We start from the raw sequence: 19,828 nt of genomic DNA, 5'->3' as shown, positions 1-19,828 counted from the left end.
ACATCTAAGGAGAACAATCATATATATTCCTTCTCACCAGGGTTGCCTTTAGAAATTCCAGTGTTCAGGGGTACCTGGGTGACTCAGCAGTTGAGTGTCTGCCTTCAGCTAAGGGCATGATCCCAGAGTCCTGGGATCGAGTCCCACATCAGGCTTCCTGCATGGAGCCTGCTTCTCCCTCTGCCTGTGTCTGTGCTTCTCTCTCTCTTTCATGAATAAATAAATAAAATCTTAAAAAAAAAAAAAAAAAAGAAATTCAAACATCCATGTCTGATTTTGAAAAATTATACTCATGGTGGGGCTGTGTCTGAGACTATTTGTGCATCAAAAAAAAAAAAAAAAAAAAAAGGGAAATAAATCACTATCCATTTATTTGAATAAATAAATGAGTAAAATTTTTATATTTTATATATTTAATATAATTATATATGAAATAACTAATATATATTATATAATGATATATATTAAATACAATTAAATATTTAAATGAGTTAAATAAGAATCTACAAGTCCACACAGATGCACATAAATAAATGAGGGAGAAGATGAAGCTCTCCTTGCAGGAGAACACTGATTAGAAAGGTGGAAGAAGGGCACTGGGTGGCTCAGTCGGTTGGCTCAGGTCATGATCCCAGAGTCCTGGGATCCAGCCCCACATTGGGCTCCCTGCTCATTGGGGAGTCTGCTTCTCCCTCTCCCCCTTGCTTATGCTGTCAGATAAATAAAATCTTAAAAAAAAAAAAAAAGGTGGAAGAAATAATGGAGGCAGAAAAGCACCATTATGAAGCCCCCACAATAATAACTGAGTCTGTGAAGAATCAAGAGACGCTAAAACTAGTGAATGAAAGTCAGATGAAGAACAGGATATTTACACAGTCTCCAAAATATTCCACAAATTTTTGCTAATTGCATATGGAAAGATCATCGCTCTATATCAGATTCATTTAGAAACACAACCTGAACCAGGAAACAGAAGTTGACGCCTAGTCATGGGACAAACTACCAGCATGTGCCTCCTGAAAAGAACAGAACCTCACCTTGTTGGTATTCCTGCCAAAAGCATAGGACTTATGTCTAGTTGTGAAGAAATGTCAGACAAAACCCCAGGCAAGAGGGACTTCCCTTCCAGACGGCCTTCACCAAGCCTACCGGAGGTCCATGTGTGCAATGCTCTGTCCACTCCTTTGTGGACACCTTGGGGCTTCTTTTGCAGAGTGTCTAAATTTCTTAAAAGGAAGGAAGGACACAAGAGGGAAGGGAGGAATATACTACAGATCAACTGATTGTTCACACGGGAAGAAATCTTTTAACTGATCATATAGGAATTTTGAGAAGGTAACAAGCTTTCTCTAATTTTTAACATTTGTAAGTGGTAAGGGGTCCCTCCTACTGGGTGCTGCCTCCCAGCCAGGACACCTGCAGGATACCCCTTAGGTACCCTCCCCACAGTGCCCCCTCTCACCCCAATTTATGCCACCACTTTGATGGTTAGCTTGTGTGAACAGAATCCCGCCTCAAGGATATGATCCTGGTCTTCCCTTTAGATTCCCTTCCAGAATCTTTTTTTTTTTTTTTTAAAGATTTTATTTATATATTCATGAGAGACACACAGAGAGAGGCAGAGACATAGGCAGAGGGAGAAGCAGGCTCCCTGCAGGGAGCCTGACGTGGGACTTGATCCCAGGACCCTGGGATCACAACCTGAGCCAAAGACAGATGCTCAACCACTGAGCCACCCAGGTGCTCTTATATCTAAAAAGCCTGCTTGGCCTACACAAGAGCAGCTGGAAATATGGGAGACAAAAGGTGCTGGATAACACTCCAGCTTCCCAGTGTCCACAGTCTTGAGATCACTCTGGAAGCTTCCAGGCACTTTTCAGAGTAGGAACCAAGCTCCTGCCGCCCCCAGCAATAACCTTGACATAATCGTCTTCCACTGGGTTTTCCATTGGACTCCACTGAATTTGCTCTTCCCTGTCTCTCTCTCTCTCTCTCTCTCGCTTCCTAAGACTCCTCCCTCTCTCAAACCAACCACCTGCACTCAGGCCTTCATCTGAGGCCTGGCTTTTAGAGAGCCCACTTGATGGACCTTTTCCATAAAGAGATGACACCTTGTATTTTATTTTATTTTAAAGATTTTATTCACCTATCCATGAGAGACATGGCGGGGGTCGGGGAGAGACACGGCAGAGGGAGAAGCAGGCTCCATGCCAGGAGCCCGGCGTGGGACTCGATCCCGGGGCTCCAGGATCACGCCCTGGGCCAAAGGCAGGTGCTAAACCACTGAGCCACTCAGGGATCCCCAACACCTTGTATCTTAATGATACTTTCTACTTAATGAAAACCCATTAGCACCAGCTCACTTGAATCCCAGCAACCTGGCAAAATGAAAATACTGACAAAAGTCTTACCTCTCTTTTGCGGGTAAGGAAACATAGGAATAAGGGAAATCGGCAGACTTGGTGCATCTCTGCATGCTGGGAAGCAGCGAGAGACCTGCCCATAGCTGCTAGGCCCTGTCCCAGGGGCTGAGTTCACTCCCAGGCCATGTGGGCAGGCAGTGTCCATTTTACAGCATCTTACAGGTTCCAAAGCCAGAGTTATACAGCCTCAGGGAAGAATAATGGCAATAATTATAATTATAGTATAAGGATGATGATACCTTTATAGAGCGATTTTACTGGGTTTTAATTTTATTCTTTCCAAAGAGTGATTACCAAGCATCCTCTTCCCACCCAAACACCCCAAACGAAAATCTGAATGATTTCTTCAGTCATGTGTCTTAAAAAGAAATAAAAGTGAGATCAAAGGGACTTGGATGAACACATGGTTCATATAAAACAAATGGCAGGATCGGAGAGTCCCCCCGAGCACGGGAGAGTAAAGTCGGAACGCAACAGAGAATGCCGAAACCATTATTCCTAAACACTCAAGATGCCAAACGGGCCCCATGGGCTTTTCTAGGAAGACTCTGAAGTCCAAGAAACACTTATCTGGTGATCTCAAAAGTGCCCCCTGGGAGCACCAGACAGCCAGGAAATGTGGATGTGCATCCCCAGCCCCAGAGGAGGTGGGAGGTCTGCCTTCCTGCCCCCTGGCCTTCCAGGGCAGACCCTCGCTCAGCTGTCAGCTGACACTGGTGCCAGATCCCTCCAGAGCAGATGGTGGGCGCACACCAGAAATGCCACAGGGCACCTGAGAAACACTACCAGGTCATTCTAGGAGTCCCCTTCAGCCCAGGGAATAAACTCAATTTCCACAGAATTTGAGAGTCATAGATATTTTCTTTGAACAACATGACAAAGGACATAGCACTTATTCTAGAGGTCAGTGAAAGATGCAGTGAATGACTTCTGTGTAATTTACTGTGTATTAATGTGGTGCGGTTTTGTGTGTGTGTGTGTGTGTGTGTGTGTGTGTGTGTGTTTTCCCCTAAAGCTACTGATGCAAGGTAGCCTTCGTGTTTCTTTGCCATGGGCATTTTGGTGGGCCCAGAGCAGAAGTCAGGCACAGCTGCCATTCCTGGCTGTAGTTTCAGAAGCCTGATCTCCCTGAAAGAACAATTTTAGGGGAAAGAGTGCCCTTGAGATGAGGGTTAGGGGTTGAAGCAGCAAGAGCAGAGTGGGAGGCATCTCCAGCCTGGTGGGGGCGGGGGGAGGTGGGGAGTGGCTGCTTGAGTTCTCAGAGCAGCAGAAAGGCAGTTATGCTTGCAGCCGCTAGGCCATGGGCCCCAGGCACCACGGAAAGGTCCCTGGCATCAAGGATGGCACAGATGCATTGAGAAATCTCATATCTGGAACAATTAATGAGTGATCTGAGGCCTCAATGACCTGGCAGACATGTGACCCAAACAATTGGCCTAAAGGGTAAGGGGTCAGTATAACACTGCCACCATGAAATAAGAGATGTGGCCAGGACCCTGGAGTGGCAGGGCACCTGCACCCACAGGTCAGAGAATTTTGTCTCTGTTCACAGCTCTGAATGCCAGGGGAATGGTAGGCAAAGCCTTGGGTGCAAATTTTCCTGGTCTGTATACACACAAACATATGTCACTCTCAAGGTACAGCTTTCCTAAGGAAAAGTGCTAAAGTAGAAATCACATTTGGACTGGTGAATCAAGTCCTGGGGCATCCAACACAAATGCATGTGAAATACTCAGTAGAGATTCTTCCATAACCCAGCGTACAGAGCATTCCCACAGAGAATGGGTCAATGGGGTTGGAGAGGGCAACACAGCAGCCCACACTGAGCTCATAGTACAAAAATTACAATCCAGGGGCCCCTGGGTGGCTCAGTGGTTGAGCATCTGCCTTCAGCTCAGGTCGTGATCCCAGGGTCCTGGGACTGAGTCCCCCATCGGGCTACCCACGGGGAGCCTCCTTCTCCCTCTGCCTGTGTCTCTGCCTTTCTCTTTGTCTCACTCATGAATAAGTAAATAAAATCTTAAAAAAAAAACCCTACAATCCACATAAGAAAAAGGGCCAGTGTGAGAGTGGGCCTATAGGACAAACAGCAAGATCAGCATCCCAAGAAATTCACAAGGTGGAAAAATTCAAAGACGACCCCAAACAATTAGGGTAAAATAACCAAGGTGATAAAATAACCAGGCTAAAATCATAATGAAAGAATAAGACATTATGAAAAAGACAAGGAAGGACTGGAAAAGAATCAAACATAACTTCCAGAAGTTTATATTCTAATCACTAAAATTGAAAACTCAGTAGTTAAATGAAGATTAGACCCAGTTTAAGAGAAATCCGGTGAAGTGGGAGACCAATGAGAAGAAACATCCAGAATACAGAAAAGACCTAATATGTTAAAAAAAAGGAAGAGGAGGAGGAGGAAGAGGGAAGAGGAGGAGGAGGAGGAGGAAGAGGAGGAGGAAGAGGAAGAGGAAGAAGAAGAGGAAGAAGAAGAAGGAGAAGGAGAAGGAGAAGAAGAAGAAGAAGAAGTAGTAGTAGTAGTAGTAGTAGTAGTAGTAGTAATAGTAGTAGTAGTAGTAGTAATAGTTGTTAACAAAACACTGAGGAAAGAACAGGAAGGTCCACATTAACCGAGTAGGAGTTCTAGGAAAGGGAATAAGCTGATCACAGGGAAGAATCACTCCTCACTAATTTGAGGCCAGGCCTTTCTCAGAATTGACAGAAGCCATGAATCCTCACATCCAAAAATCACAGTGGGTCCAAAATGGGATAGATATGGCAAAAATCTGCCATAGGTATACTATAGAACACAAAGATAACATTGTTTAAGCTACAGAGAGAAAAGAAGATTATTCACACAGAATTTAAGATCGAATGGATAGAAGACCTTTTAAAGACAAAACAAGTCAGAAGATACTGGATTAACAACTTCAACATGTTGAGAAAAGACTCAACCTAGAATTCTATATTTAGCTAAATCATCACTAGGTGTGCAGGTGAAATAAAGGCAGCTTTGGAAAAGCAGAGATAATAATTGAACCACTCACAAACCCTGACTGAAAAGGCCAGAAGAAAAAAAGGTATAACCAGACAATAAACAAAAACGAACCCATAAATACAGAGAACAAAGTGATGGTTGCCAGAGGGGAGAGGTGGAGGGGCGGGGGGCAAAATGGGTAGAGGGTAGAGGGAGATACAGGCCTCCAGTTCTGGGATGAGTAAGTCACAGGAATGAACGGCACAGCATAAGGAATGTGGTCAATGATATTTTAATAGCAACATAAAGGTTCAGATAGCTATGCTTGTGGTGAACATAGCAGGACATATCAACTTGTCAAATCACTATGCTGTACCCCTGAAACTAACATAACATTTTGTGTCAACTAGACTCAAAAAAATGAAAATTAATTTTTTTTTGAAAAAAGTTTTTCAGAAGGATATTAAACACAGAAAAGTGGCTTGCAAGAAAACAATACTGAGCAAATAAGTTGGCAAATATGTAAATAAACCTAAGTAACTCTAACTATAAAAAAGACATAATGATGAAAAATAAATAAAAAATATACAATGATGACAAGTATAGGAGTAGACAAAAAACAAAATAGAATGGGTACAAATAACAGGTAAAATTAAAGTGAAAGCATCTGAAGGCTCTCATACTGTGAGGCATGGGAACCTCATGTCTTATAGACTTCTGTAAGATAATTATATTTACCTTTTAAGGTAACAACAAAAATGTGGAATAGATTATAAACTTCCACATCAATGGAAAAAAGAAGGGGGAATTCAGACTATCTGGTAAACTAGAAAGAAAGGAAGAGAAACAACAAAAAGAAACAGAAGCAAAGAAAAAGCATGGTATTATCAACTGAAAACAAAACGTAAGATGGTGGAAATAAACTAATTATACTAGAAACACCACAAATGAAAAATACTAACATCATTGGGGAGCCTGGGTGGCTCAGTTGGTTAAGCATCTGCCTTCGGCTCAGGTCATGATCTCAGGGTCCTGGGATCAAGCCCCACAGTGGGCTCCCTGCTCAGTGAGGAGTCTGCTTCTCCTTCTGCCCCTCCCCCCTGCTCATACACTCGCACACATGCTCTCAAATAAATTGATAAAATCTTAAAAAAAAAAAAAGAACATCATCAATGAAAAGACAGATATTCTCAAGTTGGATGCTTTTTAAAAAATTGGATACATAAAACATAAACATAAAAACATCATGAAACATAAAACATCATGATAGAGAAAGGCTGAAAATAAAACTAAGGAAAGTAAACACCAGGCAAACATTGATCGAAATAAAAACTCTGGCAATATTAATATTAGGTACACCTAATATTAGACCTAGGACACCAAAAGTTTTACTAGGATAAAAAATGGTCCATTATACAACAGTAAAGGTAATAACTTCACCAGGAATGAGGCTCCTATACCTGAATACAGCAAACAATACTGTCTCATAACATCAAGTGAAAATTAACAGAATTGAAAGGTGAAATTGGCCAAGCCACAAAAGTTATGAGATTTTTAACATACCTCTAGTTAAAACAAATAAATCCAGCAAGCCAAAAATGATGACAGGAATGATTTTGACATCCCAAGTTTGAGCTAATGAACATATATACAGAACACTGTTCACAACAATTAAACGCATTGTTCTAATTTACACATAAAACACTTATTAAAATAAAAAAAAGATGCCTAAACTCTAAACCACAATGCAAATCTCAACCATTACCAAAGCATCAGTATTATGTAAAATGCAATAGAGCCAACAAGCTTCTACTAGACCTAACCCTCCTGTAAAGAATAACCACAAATTCGAACAAAATACAAAAAACCCAATGATCCGAAGGACTAGAAAGTGAGCCAATGCAGAAGACTCAGGGAGGGGAGAAGGTGGTGGTGTGTCAAAGGTAGGAAGAAAAGAACAGCACAGGGGGCTGAATGCAGGCCTAACTGTGCTTTACCAAGTGCCTTATAACTCCCATAGAAGGCCTGTGATCCTCAGACCGGAAGATCCAAAGGACAGAATTCAAGGCAACAAAGTGGTGAGGAGGTAACTGAGGACATGCTGGAAATGCTTCCCATAACTGAATTACATTGTTGCTGTTAATCCCTTTCTATGCCTCCTGTATAAGTTAAATTTTATCATCCATATGTGTGTATAGGGAAAAACAGTAGATACAGCCTTCAGTACTATCCGTGGTTTCAGGCATCCACTGGGGGTCTCGAGTGTATTCCTCAGGATGGTGGTTTCTTCTGGGGAGTAAGTTAGAGGGATGATATGGGACAGAGTGAGAGGGGACACTCAGTCATATCCATAAGCGTTAATTCATTGCTCTCAAAAAAGGAAAAAGTTCTGAAGCAGACATAGTCGACCTTAACATTGGTTAAGTCTGAATGCTGGGTTTATGGAATTCTGGTTTTTCTTGTGTATGTGTGTGGTTTTGTTTTTGCCTTTGTTTTTGTTTTTGTTTTCCCAGTTGAAATATTTCAGAGCTAAAAATAATTTAAACCTGCTACATTTGTTTACTTCTATATTGTCTGGCTCCCCCACCAAACCATAAGCTCCCCATGCACAGGGACTGTGTTGTGTCAAGCTCATTCCAGCGTGCCCAGGGTTCGGTGGGGGGGAGGGGGTCAACAAATACTGAATGGCCAAATAAATGAAAAACAAGAGGAAAAATGTAAGCATATGACCTCTAAGGGCAACTGCTGGTCTAGAAACACTAAGATTCCTTGATTTTGTTGAGGATTTGTTCAAGAAGCAAGAATGGCAGATTTAAGAATAATGAGAGCTTTTATCTCCTAGCTCAGTGCCCTGTAGAGTTTTTCTTTCTCTCCAACTTAATACAGAATGAAGGCATTGAAGTCGTCCCGAGGATGAAGAATGGGGAGGTACAAGTAATAATTATACGCACAGCAGCTGCCACAATAGCTAAAATTTGATAGTGGCTAAGTGACATGTGTGCATTATCTCTTGTAACACTCAGAAAGCCACTAAGAGGTAGATGACACTACTTAGCTGCAGATGATATTGAAGGTATTGATGATATTGACAGTGGCTCAGTCCTTTCTATCTTGTCTGAGACTATGCAGCCCCTTCAAATATCTGTTTATCAAGAAAAATATGTGAACAGATTGCCAGCCAACTATGATATCTCTTTTTACAGAAAGGGTTTCTTTATCCGGCTTATTTCTAATTCCTTCTAAATTTGTTGTTTTTTTTTTTTTTTTTTAACCTTTTAGGCATCCGTGAATGTTCTCATGAACATGCCCCCCACCCCCAACAATGTGGCTGGAAAGATCACATCACCCCTCATCTGCATGTTCCTTAGCAATGACCATGAGAAGTGGACAAGACCAGCATCCTCGTCTCAATGTTACAGATAAGAAAACACAGGCTGTTATGGGCTGGATTATGTCCTCTAACCCTCAGCATCTTAAAGTATGTGTTTGAAGAGAGGGTCTGTACAGAGGTAATTAACTGAAAAGGCCATCATCAAAAGGCTCTAATCCAATGTAACTAGTGTCCTTAAAGGAATGAGAGATTAGGACACAGACACACACAGATGAAGACCATGTGAGGACCTGGAGAAGGTGGCCATCTACAAACCCAAAAAAGAGGCCTTTGGAGAAACCAATCCTACCAACATCTTGATCTTGGACTTCTGGCCTCCAGAACTGTAAGGATATAAATGCTTATTGTTTAAGCCACTCAGCCTGTGGTACTTTGTTCTGGCCGCCCTAACAAATTACAACAGAGGCACAGAGATTTCAAGGGACTTTTCTGGGGTCACACCCAAGAAAGACAGAGTCAGTCGCTGTTCTTCTTTCTTTTCCCCTGTAATAATAATTCTTAAAATATCAGTGTCTGCCTTTGGAGTTAATTTTGTTTTTATCTGTAAGTAAAATCTTACATTAAAATATTAAGATGTAGAAACTCAAAGTAGCATTTTAATTCCATATATTTTGAGTTCTTTTTCTAGGTAAGATGCAGAACACCATTACCACTGAAATAGCAACAACAAAAAACACTGTATAAACCATAAAATCATTTTTTTTAATCCACTGGAGAGCTGAGGCCTCACTGAAGTTTAGAGTAAAATCAAATTTCAGAGGGATTGAGCCCTTCCTAAGTGAACAAAGACCAAGAGCCACATTCATCCCTGCCACACAGGTGGGATGAGGAGCTAAAGCAGCATTAGACAGAGGAACTTGTGGAGGTTAGAAGGAACCAGCCAGGGCAGCCCGGGTGGCTCAGCAGTTTAGCACCGCTTTCAGCCCAGGTCGTGATCCTGGAGTCCTGGGATCAAGTTCCACGTCAGGCTCCCTGCATGGAGCCTGCTCCTCCCTCTGCCTATGTTTCTGTCTGTCTTTCAAAAATAAATAAATAATCTTTAATAAAAAAAAGGAAAAGGAATCAGCCAAATTCTTATGGACCATGTCAGCCAAAATGATGGATGAGGTCTGGAGTAGGGGTGCCCTGCATCTACTCCACCAGAATTTTACCACATATGGTGGCCTGTAGGAAGTCAGTACAAAGACAGAAAATGGAATGATACCTCCACAGTGAGGTGGGGACTGGGATCTAAGCTCTTCTGGTGCTGGGACTGGGATCTAAGCTCTTCTGGTGCTGCCCCAAGACATGTGAAACTAGTGGCAAACTGCAAGTAGTTGCAATCCAGATCAACCCACTTCAACTCCTGATTAAACAATAGAGATTATCTCCTGATCCCTTCTGACTCTTTGTCACTACATAAGAAGCCAGCCGAGGACAGGCTGTCAGAGAGGGAAACAACTGCCCAGAAGCCCAGCCTGACCATGCCTCCCTGAGATCCCATCTCCTGCTCTGCTTCTCAGTTCCATGCACCCAGAGCAGTGATGTTGTAAGTGGTTAAGCCAGTTTGATTTCTGTCATTTCCAACCAAATGAATCTTAATGGACACAAAACCCAAGTCCCAACCAATAATTTATTACAGATCATATGCACAATTGTATATATATATTTTATGGCCGAATGTGCAAATTATTGCATAAATTGGCAGCACACAATTTCTGAAGGGTTATGGTATCCTCCAAATACTCGCTGAAATTAACTTTATAATGCTATAAATGGACCAAACAATACTACAAAATAACTGCACTGATTTTCTAAAACAACCATAACAGAACCTAAACTACAAAGTACACATCAACATCTTAGCAGGTACCATTGTTGGTGTATTTGAGTTAAAATGAGCCCACCAAAACACCGTAGGATTCCTATCTTGACAGTGCCTGGTAGGAAATTAGTTTTAATCTTCTGCCATTTACCTCAACCAACCACATGTTGGTTGACCACCTACCATGGTGGAGGAGACAAAGACTGAAATTGTTACTAAAGCCCAGGAAAATGGGGAGATTCTAAACTGAATCTGTATGGAGACATTAAAATAAACACACAGACAGCAGACAGACATGAAGTATTAATGTCAAAATTGAGAACCATTTCCAAATATCCAAAATACCATTTTTGCTGTTGAGAATAGCTCCCAAAACCTCCAAAAACTCAAGGTGTGACAAAAAAGAAAAAGAAAGAGAGAGAGAGAGAGAGAGAGAAAAAGAAAGATAGATAGATAGGTTGGTTCATAGACTCTGTATTTTTCATGCCAAGTTCCAATCTAGAGTGACACTTCATGAATCATTTTATAAAGTTCTAAAAATAAGGAGCAATAGAGGTAATAGGATCAGCCTGTCTTCTCTCTAGGAGCCCCAAAGACTGCTAGAAATGCAATCTCGGTGGTACCTACAAAAAGGCAGTAGGTCCTTCCTGGGGGCCTTCACTGTACAGGCTAGCCCCTCTGTCTGCCTAGAGAACAGGATGGCTTATCACAGTTTAGCGCTCAGGTAAATTGAGTGGTTCCTGGAGGAAGAAGAATTATCCGACTCCTCACCTGCAAGAGCCAGCTGGTTACTCCCAGGCCAGGTCCAAGGTTGGGGTAGCACAAGATCCAAGGCAAGACAATGACACCTGGGACAGCCACGTTCAGCCATAAAGAATATGTTCCCATAGGAAATCTTAGATGATTCATCTGATTCCTATTTCCAGGAAGCCAAAATTGTATCTTCCTGGTTTCCCAGTAAATTGATTTTCTCAATTAAATTTCTAAATTCACAGGAAATTAATCCACATTAGATAAGGGTTAATTGCTTTATTACCTAAGCCTAGTAGAAGGCCCACGGTCTTTCTCAATACGGCAAGAAAACAGGGAGTATTTCACACAAAACAAGAAGGACCAGAAGGGAAATATATACTTTTCTCCTGTGTCTGTGTTCCTGCCCAGGACAGAGTCTGAACTGGTCCCAACTTAAATATTCATGTGGCTCTGAGCACATGAAATGTGGGGGCAACAAAGGGGAGATGATTTTTTTTTAAACAAATTCAGAAATTTCTTGCATGGCTGCTCTTATTTTAACTTTGTTTCTATCACATCCTCCCCACTCTGGTTTTGTTCATTTTATTTCCTTCATTATAAGCTAAACACTCTATCAAAGGGTGCCTTGAAACCAGCCCCAGGGACAAAAAAAAAAAGAAATGCAAACCCGAGCATAATTTATCATTTTGTCAGCAATCCTGGGTATCATGCATGCCCCTAAAGAGGATGGCAGTAGGTAATGAGACAAATATTCCATGATATCATCCACAAGCACCCTGGGTTTCTGATCCTAAACTAGCTGTAGATGAGCGCTGGCTTGAATAGAGGGAAAAGTGAGAATAAAATGTATTTCCCTTGGACTTCATGGTGGGGCCCTGCCTGGTGGTTCTCACCTGAAAAACCCACTTCCGATGGCCCACCGGTGCTATTACTCATGTTTCATACTCCTTAGCACGGCAATTCTCAGCGCCTGCTGAACATTAGAACCACCTGGGGAGATTTTAAATCACCAGATGCCCAGGCCCTGCCGGAGACCAATTAAAGCAGCTCTCCTGGGGGGGAGGACCTGGGCATGAATTGTTAAAGCTCCCCAGGTGATGCCAATGGGCAGCCAGCCCAGAGACCCACTGCCTTAGGGTAATCCCCGTCTCTGAAACAATATATTCAGATTAGCAGAAAATGCACACAGGTGTAGAGTGAGCAACAGTTACTTTGAAAGCAGGCTTTAAAAAAAAAAAAAAACTGCCCCACCAAAACTGACAGGTGGCTGATTTTTTTTCTAAAGATTTTGTTTATTTATTCATGACAGAGAGAGAGAGAGAGGCAGAGACACAGGCAGAGGGAGAAGCAGGCTCCTTGCATGCAGGGAGCCCGATGCAGGACCCGATCCCAGGCCCCCAGGATCACACCCGAAGCCAAAGGCGGTGCTAAACCACTGAGCCACCGGGGCTGCCCACTGGCTGATGTTTAAAATAACACACCGACATCAAGCCCAAACACACAACCAACCAACTTACCCAAACACTCTGCCTCCTTTTAAAGAGTTTTTTTTTTTTTTTTTTTTTTTTTTTTAGTTTTATGCTGAGATCCACCTTCCCCTACTTTTGTAAGGGTACAGGAAAGAGCAGAGCAAAATCCTTATGTATGGTGGCACTCTCTATTTACCACTCGGAGCTCTCCTGTGGTTTCGGATATGGCTGTAGCTCAGTAAAATCACCTCCAATACCTCTGTGCCAAATGTAGACCAGCTAAGGAAGGCCGCTACCTGGATACGACCAGGTCTCCACGAAACAAGTAAGCTGAGCTGCAAGGCTTGTTCATATACCCTAAAGCTGTTCTAAAGGAGAGTCACATCACTGATATACTTCCAATGTTACTAGAATACCGAACAGAGACATTATATGTCTATTTTTTTATCCAAAAAGAAGTCTTGGTCAGCCATGGGGTTCCATGCTGTCCAGGGAGGAAATGCCACTTGTGAATAACAGTTTATCTGTCTTCATCAGGGGACACTACGCAGGATGACTGCTGGTGTCACTGCAGTGTCAATTTCAGTGACCGTGAAAAACTTTTAAAATACCTGACTGATCGGTAATCCACAGGTTGCTCAAATAGATGTACAAAATGTAAGAACCCTGGGTTCTTACCCCAAGCTACTTATTAGAATCACCTTTAAAAGCATGGACACCCCAGTCACACCCCAGACCAACTGGATCAGGAGACTGGAGGGACAGGTCAGTGCAAGGCATTGTTTAAAGCAGTGGTCCCCATGCCTTAGAGTACATCAGGATCACCTGTGAGACTAAGGATTCCTGGCCCCACCCGCACAGCTTCAGATTCAGAAAGTCTGGAGAGGGCTGAGAACGTGCATTTGACAGGTTCCCAGGCTGCAGTGCTGATGCTGCTGAGTATCATGGCTTCAGAGGCCCCCAGGTGGCTCTGATTAGTGCAGCCAGGCCTGAGGACCCCTGTGTTGAAGAACAAACTCTGGCCAGGGAGGGAGGGAATTCTCATTCTAGCTCTGCCACCAATGTAGGGTTTGATAACAAACAAGCCATCCAGGTTTAGAGGCCCTCCACTTGTTCCTAATCTATGCAATCGAGGCACAGAGAATGAGATCCTGGGTGCCTTCCCTTTTCAAAGGGCTGCTACACATGAAATGCTGACACTAATCTACACAGAGAGGAAAAGGCAGTGGTCTTAGGGGGCAATTAAAGTTTCAAAATCTAGGGAAAGTAAGTTCTTGCTCACGACTTCAGGGCATTTGGGGACATGCAGGAGTGTCTAACGGCGTGTACTGTCAATCATGCTGTTTCCCAGACTCACCTGTTAGCACCTGGCAAAGCTGTCCAGGTATGTGGGCCTCGGTGGAGGGGCTGGGTGTCAAGGACCATTTGCGTCTGACCAGGTGCTCTCCTCTGCTGAGCAGGCCCTGGGAATTGTTGAGAGGCTGGATTAGCACCTGTTCCTGCCCAAGCTGGATGAGGCCAACCTGCCCAGAAAGAGGAAAACGGGACGTGAATCATCCTCATTCACACACACACAAACACACACACCCATGACCCCAACAACCTGATGGCAGCAAGGCCACCTGGCTCTGGCCTGGTCCTCATGTCGGGGCTTTTGTTTTGCAGGCTGCTCCAATTTACCAAGCCCAAAAAGGAGCTTTTGTGTGATTTGAAACCTCCCACCTAGGGGCTATTTTGGGGAAGGGGGCATGGGGTCGGGAGTGCAGAGATATCTACAAGAGTACCCACCTTCCAGGTTCATGTTCAAAAGAATTGTATTATTTTATTATTAATAAAATGAAACTTTCTTTTAAAAATTTTTAAAATAATCCTCCAAAATTCCACTTGAGGAGGCAATGTCAAAAGTGTTAGGGATGAATGACAATTATATCCTTAATGGGGGGGGGGGAGAAATGCATCTTATCCCTGGGGATAATAAGAATTAAAAAGGATGGAGTCAGTCCTGTAGTATTAATAGCTTTGTGACAGGGGATTTGTACATTCTTTCAGAACTTGTGGTGTTTAAGAGAAATTGACAGAGTATCCAGTGGATTGGATTTGTGATTTTAATTTAAAGTACATCACAGACTTAGATTTGTGATTTTAAAGTCTTATTAGGTTTATAAGCAGTGTTAGAATGTGTAAGAGAATTTAAGACTTCCCATGTTTATAGGACTACTTTTTAGGTTTGTAGGAACCACTGAAATACTTGCAAAGACTTCTCAGCCAACCAGAGAACTTGAAAAGGAAACAGAATATGTTAAATTTCTCAATGCAGTTTTAGAAGTTTAAAAGTTGTTAATCACCAAATTTACAAGTGGTGCCAAATTTTATCCAAAGCTTCCTTGAAAAGGATTGTAAAAAGACTTATGAGATAAAAGGGATTCGGAGGATACTTATGTCGATGAGCACAGGCAAATGTATAGAATTGACTCATACTGTCGACCTGAAACTAATATGACACCATTAATTATACTTCGATAAAAAGAGTTCAAAAAACTTGCTAGATTAAAAATAGGATATGGGTTGTAAATTGAAGTAAAAAATTTAAGAACTAGGATTTTTAATTTGCTGCTTTAATACAGTGAATATTAAACCTAAAATAAATAGATATGGTGCAGAGAACTCTTCCCATCCCTTGGAACCCATGCTGACAGCATGAAACCAATTTGTGCTCCTTCCCCAGGATACCTGCTGCTAGCTTCCCCCCTAAGGTGTCAACAAAGCAAGGTAAACCTCCCACAAGGGACCCAACTGGGCTGTGCAGGCCACGGCGCCTCCTCCAAGTGGATGCCCAGGACCACCTTTGCTAAACAGATTCAGTAGATCAAGCAGATAGATCAGTGTTCGGCTGAAACTCATCTGATCTCATCTCTTCTCTCTCCCCCTTAGCCCATTTTCTAAAGGCCGTGTCACACTGAAGCGGTGGCTCTCAAACTCCAATGCATGTGAAAATCACCCAGAGGTCCCAGGTAGACCTCGAGAACGTGCATTTCTAACTCGTGCCCAATGACACTAACACTGCCGGTCCAGGGCCCACACTTTAAGAAGCACTGCTCTCCATCACATCATCTCCTCTGGTCTCAAGCATAGAGCTCACTCAAGCCAAATGGCGGATCTCCTCTACATTCTGAAAGAATGCCTGGATACCAAGCCTCTTTGAAAGCAACTCAGATCAACTAATAAGATCGCCTACAACCTTGAGTGCCCAAAACACAGAGTGAGACCGTACTTACAGCTCTAAGCAGATTTCAAGGTTTCCATTTTATTAGAACTTCTGCCAAGAACAACTCAAGAGATTTTACTGCCCAAATAAAACTGTCTTAAAGTGGCAATGCATGACCTGTAGGAAAGCATGGCTTTCTTCTCTCCTTTGAAGTTAAAACTTGAATTTGTTCACGAAGATACTTTGGGGAGACAGAAGTAGTAGAAGCAGAGGTGGCTGTGGGGATATGCAGAGCTCTACTCAGGCTCTACCTAAAGAAAGCCTCAGAGCAGAACACACACCTCAATAACCATGGCAAACACTTCCATGTGTTGAAATAAAGTTGGCAGGTGTGGCACAGCACACAGGATGAGCCCCCACGTGGAAGGAGCCCCATGCTCTCCGGAGGACATGCTCAACTTGGACTCTTCCTAAAATGTTCCGGCTTTGGCAGCTTACAGGCCCCCCTGAACCTAGCACTTTTAATGCTGCTTACCCATTTGGGCTAGTGTTTGCATTCACAGGCTATAGTGTAAAAGGTCAGGTAGCAGGTAGTTCTCATGCAATGCAACATAGGGGCATGGCCCCTTGGCAAGAAAGCTTGCCTGTACATAGAGCCTCAAGCATAATTAGCCCCTTTGCTTCAGCAGGTCTGGTTTGGAGGGACCCAAGTGGTTTCCACTCCTTTATAGACAACAGTAAGATAATTACATGGATTGATGGACTGTACTCTACCTGGCAGGGACCCAACCTGTAAGCCGACATAGCCAGGACTAGCACCCAGGAGAGAGGGGGCTGGACACAGCCCCTGCCCCCCACTCCCACCAGCCAGCACAAGGAAGGACTTTGCTCTGCCCCACCTCCAGTCCCAGTCTGTCACTAGGCTCCCTGGAGTGTCTCTTAATGTTCATCCTGTCATTATGTGGCCAACAATAAAAATATCCTATTGAAAAGTGCCACTTGCATCGCCCCCTCCCCCCCCACAGGCATACATGCCATCTAGCCCAGGGAAAATACTCACCAGCCCTCCTTATCTTTCCTTGACCTTCCCCCTTCCTCCGCTCTTCCTCCCAAAAACATCCCCTTCCCCTGGCACTCTGGTGCAGCCCACTGCATTATGGGGCATTTGTCACAACTCGATAGCTTGTTCCTTTTGAGACAGGATCACAATTAGTCCTGATTTCTCCAGTACCTTCCACATAATAGTTGCTCAAGAAAATGCAAATGTAGAACATAATGGATTGGAATGGAATAGGATCGGATGAACCGGACCAGCAGGGATTTTCTGCAATCTCCCTCACTCGATGTTTTCATCCCCGGCTATACGGTAGAGCCATATGAGAAACTCCTGATGCCCAGGCCCCATTCCAGGCCAACTGAACCAGAATCCCTGTGGGGTAGAACTCAGGCAGTGGGACTAAGAGCCTGCCAGGAGACTTTAAAGTGCAGCCAGGGTTGAGAATCACTGTGCTAGTTTTTAACTAGCTGCCAGAGATGCTGGCCACCTCCTTACTTGATTGAAATGTCTGGAGGTAGCCTGGATTTGAACTGGACCTTCCTCTGACCTTGTTACTCTGGCTTCTAGCCCCCAGCCACCCTGTGGTCCCAGAAGCTGGGCAGGGCTGCTTGGATTTGCATTAAACCTCTGGTCACCATCTATGCTGAGGTGAGACACGGGGATCTTCTTCCAAGGCCTTCATGTCATACCGATTGCAGCGACAAACAGCAGTAACGAGCCAGTTCCAGGAGACAAAAGAGGCCTGCAGACTTCATCTGAAGACACACAGCTGTAAAGGAATGCCTGTGGCAGACAGAGCTGGAAGTCCTGAGGCCGCATGGTTTTAAAGGATGCAATCATCCTCCATGAAATGGTGCTCTTAAAAGAGAAATCTGAAATTTTCTAAGATGTGGTATCCTACTACAGAAATGTGCATTAAATAAAATGCATCAGGTATCACCGGATATTATAACTGTTCTGAGTGGCTCCTTTGCAATTCTCTTTGTTCTGGGTGCTTGCTTTGAAGGGTTTCTGTACTGCGTTAGAAGAGTATTATAAATCAGATCGTGTTAGCTCCATCCCAACCTCCGAAGCATGACTAGCCCTCCTGGCAGCATGGAAAATGCACAAAGGATGTATGGACTTTTATCACCTCCTGACATCAGCACAACCTCTCAGCATAATGGAGAAAAATGCTTTCAAGATAATGTAAAAGAAAGGGAAGCCCAGGTGGCTCAGCGGTTTAGCGCCGCCTTCAGCCCAGGGCATGATCCTGGAGACCCGGAATGGAGTCCCACGTCGGGCTCCCTGCATGGAGCCTGCTGCTCCCTCTGCCTGTGTCTTTGCCTCTCTCTCTCTCATTAATAAATAAAATCTAAAAAAAAAAAAAAAACATTAAAAAAAAAATCTATCGTATGTATGCTCCGGGACTGAGGAATACACTTGTCTGAGGGGATGACGCTACGTGACCTCACTGTCCTATGAAGACCTCACTGGAGTTTCAGGGCCTGGGGAGCCCTCCCAGCCCCTTCTTCAGGAAGCTGTGGCTCCTTGGTTAACTGGCGTGGGTCTTGGGTGGCCTTCTCCCTGTCTATGGGTTAGTGTGGGTGGTTTGGGAGGATGCAACAAATGGGGTTGTTAGTTTGCTTCCTGCTTGAGCAAGAAAATATCCAAGAAGGGAAAACAATCCTGTGACTGCAGGCCCTCCTGTACCTGCCTCCAACTTTCTGGGGAGGCGGAGCTTCAGGGGAGCTCGCCTGACCCCACACAGGCAAGACAGCTTCCGAACCCCCGTATTGAGTCCCACTGCCCCGTCCTGGAGTGCCATCCAGAGCCCCCTTTCAAAGTCCAGCTGCTGTCTAAACAGATGCTCAATCTTCTTCCAAAAGCCAGCCTGCCCCCTAATGTGGGCCAGTTGCTGCCAGCTTCTCCCCCTTTCTGATCACTAGAGTCAGTCAGAGATAGTCAGCTCTTCCTTCAGAATCTCTCTTGCATAGATTTTCCTTCCCACTTCCACAATCCAACGCTTGAGGGCTCGTCACCTCGTGCTTCCAAATGCCTTCCTCCTCCAATGCCCCCACATACTGCTATCATCAGGGACCCCCCCCCCTTAGTCAAGAATCAGAAATGCTCCCCATTGCCTCTAGGCTGGTGATCCTCAAAAATGTGGTCCCAAGCCAGCAGCAGCACCTGGGAACCTGTTCAATTCAAGCTCTCAGGCCCACCCAGACAGACTGGATCAAGGACCCCAGAAGGTGGGCCCGGCAACCAGGGTAACGAACCCTGCAGGGAACACTGATGCCAGCTCAAAGCTGAGAATCACTGCTCTAGGAGAAATTCTAAATGCCTTAGGTTGGTACCCGGGGTCCTGCCTCACCTAATCCACATGCTCGTCCATTCAGTTCATCTCCTAAAAAAAACCATCTCCACCCCCACCCCCATCACACAGCCACCTTGTGGGCCCCTGGTACAGGGAAGAACCTGACCTTGGAGGCTCTGCCATCGCTCCTCTTTCTTAGAAGCTGAGGCCTGCCCCTTTCTGCTCCAATCCTCCTTCTCCCTGAAGACCTCACCCCACCCTCAGTCACCCTGCAGGCTCCAGTGTACCCTCCTTCCTGTGTGAATCTGGATTGTTTTCTGAGACAGGGTCCATGTTGTATTACTCCTTGAGGCTTGCTAGGAGCCCACCAGTGTGTCCAAACAGGGCAGGTGTGTGATAATGATCTGTTCACTTAGTCAACAGTGTTGATTGACTGGTTGATTTATAGCT

General features: G+C 44.1%; 1 protein-coding gene across 1 annotated transcript in view; it reads right to left on the bottom strand.

Moving 5' to 3' along the window:
• Positions 1 to 19,828, bottom strand: part of ADAMTS17 (ADAM metallopeptidase with thrombospondin type 1 motif 17) — a 324,757-nt gene that overhangs the window by 298,968 nt on the left and 5,961 nt on the right. Inside the window, exon 3 of the mRNA XM_072796801.1 lies at positions 14,175 to 14,340. Within this exon, the coding sequence (XP_072652902.1) occupies positions 14,175 to 14,340 (166 nt within the window). The remainder of the gene's footprint in view (positions 1 to 14,174; positions 14,341 to 19,828) is intronic.

Source organism: Canis lupus, chromosome 2 (assembly GCF_048164855.1).
Source record: "Canis lupus baileyi chromosome 2, mCanLup2.hap1, whole genome shotgun sequence".
Classification (NCBI taxonomy): Eukaryota; Metazoa; Chordata; class Mammalia; order Carnivora; family Canidae; genus Canis; species Canis lupus.
This window is presented reverse-complemented; position numbering and strand designations above follow the sequence as displayed.